Raw genomic sequence first — 6240 nt, 5'->3', positions numbered from 1 at the left:
TTCCCAGGGAGTCATGCTGAGAATACCTATCACCTCTCTCTCTCAAGGAAGCCTTAGGAAAGAATCAGAATTATTTAACACACAGAAGCATTACTTATACTAAAAATAAAGAGTAAAAGCATATAAGCAAACAATATCTAAATGTAACTACAAGACTACATGATACAACAAATATTTGATAATTACTAATACAATTTACCTAACATATAATTATTGCACAAATATTCAAATAAATTATTTGATATTACTGTCATATCAGACATGATTGCAGTTGGTTCAGAGCATTCATACACTGCACAGCCTCACATGTAATAAAGTGCATGATTGGTGCTCCTATGTAAAATTATCACAATATGCAATAAACCATTTCAGCGAAAGCCAGAGGACGCACTAGAAGTTTTTATTCTACATTGATTTGACTGATGGGGTCAAAAACACCCAGTGATAATTTTTTAAAATTAGTTTTATAAATTATGACTGTTGTTACTGTTGTAGCATCAGATGAGTAACTGAGAAGCAACCAGTGATTACACCTGTCTGTTTCACTACATGTCAGGATTAAACTGCTTGTTTGTTCTTCATGGTGAAGTTTGATCACCTGTTGGATCTTCGATCAGAAGAGGAAAGAAAATCAGATGTTCAGTGTTCTCATCTCATCTGTCCAAACGGAGCAGGAATCCTGCAGAGCCTCTGATGGAGGCTGATGGAGGAAACGCCCAGGGTGTTTGTGTTTGTTATAACATGTTTGTTACATCAAGTTAAAGAAGAGAACAGAAGCAGCTGTGGGGAAGCAGACAATCTAATCATGTCAGTTTTGTTTTTATGTCTGGTGCTTTTAAATATTATGTGCAGTTTGAATTAGTTGTGTCTTGTAACTGAATACTAATTAACAGAGTTTTTTCCTGTTAAAGGTTTATTTATGGTGAAGCTGTAAAAATCAACCCAAACAAGCTGAATTTACGACAGACATCATGAAATCACACATCAGATGAATCAAACCTTTTTTCCAGTCACATAAACCCACTGATGACGGTTTCATATTTATCCCATGTGTGAATAACTACATATAAACAATAAAGTTAAATTGCACTTCAACCCATTTAATGAAGAATATTACTTTAGATTAAACTAAATATGTAGATGAATTATACAGGTGGATATTTCAAAACTTTTTCTTCTTTTATCATTTTTCATTTGCAGTGAAATAAGTCATGAAAACATGACATAAAATTAGAATGTTACATCACAAGAATAAAAATATATTTTTACTACAGAAATGTAGTTTTAGTGAAATATGTTTAATGCCAGCTCAATTATCAATAATATGGTAAATTATTGAATGTGACGTAAATAATGATCGGCTCTCCTGATCTGAATGGATCCAAATTGTTTACCTGCTAGTAAACGATTCAAAACCTTTAATCAAAAGTCTAAAACAGGATGTCAAACTCCAGTCCTGGAGGGCCGCAGTCCTGCAACTTTTAGATGTGTCTCTGCTGCATCACCTGAATAGAATAATTAGGTCATTAAGGCTCTGGAGAACTGATCTACACAAGGAGGAGGTCATTAAGTCATTTCATTCCAGTGTTTTGTTCCTGTATCTAAGAACTGCAGGACAGCGACTGGAGGACTGGAGTTTGATGTGGTCTAAAAGGTTTGATGTCGATCCGAAGCATGAATGACGCTAAATGCACCATGGTAGCCAAAGTTTTGAAATCAGGGAACATTTTATTTGGTTTTGGTTACCTCTGTACTATTTTAAATTATTTGAAAATCTCAGATTAATTAACACAAGAGCAACTCAGAGGTGCAAAACCACAGTAAAAACAGTAAAAGTTGAACGTCAGTGACTCTCCAGGGAACATGAAGCTGATCTGAGCTGAACTGTGGAGGATGGGAGGGTCCAGGCCTTAATGCAGCACTGAGGCAGAGCAGGGATGTGTTGAGGTCAACCTGCCAGTAGGGGGAGTACCACAGGGCTCCTGTCAGCACATGAAGACGGAGCACAGAGCAGCCAGCTCTGTTTCTGCTCGCTCCTCAGACATGCCTCCTCTGTTGTTCTCAGTGCTGCTGGCTGCTGTCAGCCTCGGTATGAACTCAGCTCTTTTCATCTGATATCAGAGCAGATTGTTGTTGAGCTGACACTGATCCTGTTGTTGGTGTTTTACAGAATGCAGAGCGCAGACCGACGGCGTGCTGCAACCAGAGAGAGATGTGATGGCTGCTGAAGGAGGCAGTGCAACTCTGAACTGTCTCTATAACACCAGTGCATCCAACCACTATCTCTACTGGTACAGACTGGAGGAAGGCAGCAGCCCCACATTCATCCTGAGTCGCTTCAAGATTGGAGACGGGAAAACGGTGGAGAAGAGATTTTCCTCCAGCCTGGATGCCACTGCTAGATCGGTTCCTCTGAAGATCCAGGATCTCCGTCCGTCAGACTCTGCTGTGTACTACTGCGCTCTGCAGCCCACAGTGACAGGAAACACCAGAACCCTGCACAAAAACCTGCAATACTCCACAGCAGCCAGTAGAGGGCCTCACTCCCTGTTAAACCACTAAAACCTGCAGTACTCCACAGCAGCCAGTAGAGGGCCTCACTCCCTGTTAAACCACTAAAACCTGCAGTACTCCACAGCAGCCAGTAGAGGGCCTCACTCCCTGTTAAACCACTAAAACCTGCAGTACTCCACAGCAGCCAGTAGAGGGCCTCACTCCCTCTGTTTGGTTGAATTCAGTCTGAAACAGACCTCTGTGTGTTTGGCTCATCAGTTTGAGATGAAAATGTGGAAACCAGGAAGTGAGTTTGGTGAATCATTAAAGTAAAAAGATATTTAAATTAATGAATTTGACTTGAAATCCAATCAACAATTTCTGAAAAATATGACCTTTTTATGATAAAATATCATCCATTTTCCTCTATGGAGTCTTTCTGCTGTTGAAATCATACTGAGGGATGAAAAACAAACAAAGGTAAATGTCCTCCTTTATGTCTGTCCTCCACTGGGCCAGACGTCGTTCTGACCTCCAGGCTCCTGTTTGTCCTCTAGAAACAACATGGTTCCTGATCCTGGATCAGCAGCATCATCTTCCTCCACTGAGCTGACCATCAGAGAGCTAACCCTGGCAGACACAGCTCTCTACTACTGCGCTCTGGAAACACAGTGATACAAAGTGGAGAAGAGGCTGTACAAAAACTTGAACACAGATATCTGACTCCTCTTCAAAGAGGAGGGAAGTGGTATTCACAGCTCAGCTTCATATCAGATGATTCTGATCATTCCTGCTTGATCAGAGTCGCTGTGGTTGCAGCTGCTAATCACTGAGGAGCTCAGATACCTCACTCACAGGGGCTGGGGGAATAAAGACACCAACAGAAACGCGACTCTTCCTCATTCAGTCCAGTCAGATTTCTCCTCCTGTAGACCTTCCTCCTGATCATCAGACTCCAACAGATTGAAAACACTTGTTGGGTCAGAATCTTATAATCCGTCGGTTAACCTCTAAATAAATGAATGTTTCAATAAGACAGAGGGGAAAACATGTTTCACACTCAACAGAAGACAAACTCTATAAACATTTCCTATTGGAGTCGCCCCATCTGACCTCTGTCTGTTATTTTCAAATGATTTCCGTTGCCAGAGAAACCATTTTTAAGGAGAGCACAGCTGAAACTTTTTAATCATATCTACTCTTCCCTCGCTTCTGTCATGAAACCCAGAGAACTGGTAGATATTTTCCAATTTGACTCCTTTGCCCCATTAAACTGAAGGGAGTGTCTGGTAAAAAAATCTCAGTGGAGAAACGTAAACCTTCCTCCAAGTTCCTTATGAAATCTACAACATGTCTACAAGAGCCAGAGAAGCTTCGCTCCAGACTGAAACATACCAGGGAAACATTGTTTGATGAAAACCATCAGCTTGTTCCCTGTTTGCCACAGTTGACCAGCAAACCGTCCAGAGACGGAACCACCTGAACTCCAACACGGCGAATTTACAAACTTCTTAACTGAGAAAATGTAGAAATGTTTTTTCTCACATCAACACCAAATCTGATGTCAATGCTGAGTCAAATCATAACTGATGTTTAAGAAAAGAGACAATTCTGTCAACTCAACCATGGAAACCCAAAGACATTATACATCAACTGACAGGTTTCCGTGGTTACCACAGTACTGAGGCTGGCCTAGTCAAAGTGTTCAATGACATGAATACAGACTGGAAGAACCACAGTACTGGTTCTGGTTCTGTTGGACCTCACTGTTGACCATGACACATTACTGAACAGCTGGAGAGCTGGCAGGGCACTCTGGTTCCGGGTCTGGTCTGGTTCCGGGTCTGGTCTGGTTCCAGTCCAACAGAAAGAATTTTGATTTCTTTGCTTCAACAGGAAACTTGTCATTGAAGAGGTCAGAGGTCACATGTGGGGTTCCCCAAGGCTCAGTCCTAGAACCTCTCTTATTCAATATCTATAAGCTCCACTGGCTCAGGTTAAAACAGGAAATCAGACCAGTTACCATGACAACGCAGATGATACACAACTCTACATTATGATGTCACCAGGTGACCTTTGACCCCACCAGTGATGGCACAGTTACTTTGAAAAAGTTACTGTTTTTTTTTTAACCCCTCCAGGGGGTCTTTTGTGGGTTCTAGAGTCCCTTTTTATGAAGTAGTCTGACAGGAAACGGGGGAAGACATGCGGTAAACGTCGCCAGGTCCGGGAGTCGAACCCGCGACAGCCGCGTCGAGGACTTGAGGCCTCCAAATGTGGGTCGCGCTAACCGCTACGCCACCATGGCACGCCCAAAAAAGTTACTTTTATCAGATTACTGATTACTCCTTGAAAAAGTAGCTAAGTTAGATTATTGATTACTTCATTTGGAAAGTAACTAAGTTACATTAAAAGTAACTTTTTTGTTACTTTCAGCAGCTGCTAACAGCAACGCTCCACCAGCTGTAAATATCACATTGATCTTTGCTAAAACCTAATTGCAAGTTATTTTATAAAGTAACATCAACAACGTGTCTCCACTTGTAAGGTTGAACTGAAGGGAGATTGTTTAATGGTTACAACAGTGCAAAAGAAAACTTTAGTAATTTGTGAGTGTTTTTGTGTTTCCACTGTCTAGAAAACTATAAACAGGTTTTTAGACCCCCCTGCACCCCCCGCCCAGCCTCCAGGTTCTGCGTTACGGCCCTGTGTCTGCTGTCAGAGCGCAGCGCACAGAGTAACGCAGCTCCGCCTGGGACTCTACAACTCAGATGTCCTGCTGCACAGATTTGTGACACTTATCTTAATATTAATAATTATAATGGCACTTAGTTGCACAACTTTACAGACTCGTTGATTCGTGGCTGTTTTCACGGTTATTGCTCTGTTCATTTTAGTCTCCATGTTTGCAGGTTTTCTGGAGCACAACGTGAAGCTCGACTTAATTCAGAGGTAACATATTAACTTGACATTAATAAAGACGCAGCGGGACGATCATCCGGGAAATGATGGACAGAGAGCCTGACTAAAACTACCTGGATGTCAGACTAACTCTGGGTTTCTGTCTGTTAATTTCCAAGCCCAAAAACCGCGACTCATTAAATCTGCAAGCGACGTTAGAAAAAAACAAGCAAAAAGGTGTTTATAATAATCGGATTTTACGACAGAAACTCAAAATAGTTCCTGTTTTTCTACAAACAAAATGTGCATCTCCCTCCATTGTTTATGTTTCTGTCGCATAGAAACGTCGGTCATTCGATAAGACACGTAGAGGAAATAAAATAAAATTACAAAAGAAAATAGTAACGCACAGTGATTTCAATAAGTAACTGTAGTCTGACTACTGGATTTGAAATAGCAACGCGTTAGATTACTGGTTACTGAAAAACGTAACACGTTACTGACATCACTGGACTCCACCCAATCACAGATGCTTAGAACAGATAGATGTGTGGATGTGTTTACGTGTCTCTCTTCATTCTGCCGTTTCCATCCAGTTGTCATGGAAATTGTGAACTTTTAAAGTTTCGTAGAGAACAGAAAATGCGATTTAGGCGTCTTTCAGTCTCCTGGTTTGGAGCGAATCGACCAGGAGACGTTATGTCAGGTTTTTACGTTATGAACGGCTGTAACTAACAGGAAGCTGAGGCAGCAAACCAAGATGGACAACATATCTGAGAAACACGTCGTGGCTCTGGTAAGCCACAGACCCACTAGTGGAATGGCTGCAGCAGAACTTATTCTGAA

The 6240-nt window shown here is 41.5% G+C and overlaps 1 gene segment (V, D, J or C); it reads left to right on the top strand.

The window, feature by feature from the left end:
• The first annotated feature begins 1626 nt into the window (after positions 1 to 1626).
• LOC116721037 (T cell receptor alpha variable 38-1-like) lies at positions 1627 to 2949 on the top strand. The segment is given in 2 exon segments: positions 1627 to 2089; positions 2171 to 2949. Coding segments are annotated over 2 exon segments (489 nt in total).
• The last annotated feature ends 3291 nt before the right edge of the window (positions 2950 to 6240 follow it).

Source organism: Xiphophorus hellerii, chromosome 6 (assembly GCF_003331165.1).
Source record: "Xiphophorus hellerii strain 12219 chromosome 6, Xiphophorus_hellerii-4.1, whole genome shotgun sequence".
Lineage (NCBI taxonomy): Eukaryota > Metazoa > Chordata > Actinopteri > Cyprinodontiformes > Poeciliidae > Xiphophorus > Xiphophorus hellerii.
The sequence above is the reverse complement of the archived record's forward strand: the minus strand, read 5'-3'. Positions and strand labels throughout refer to the sequence as shown.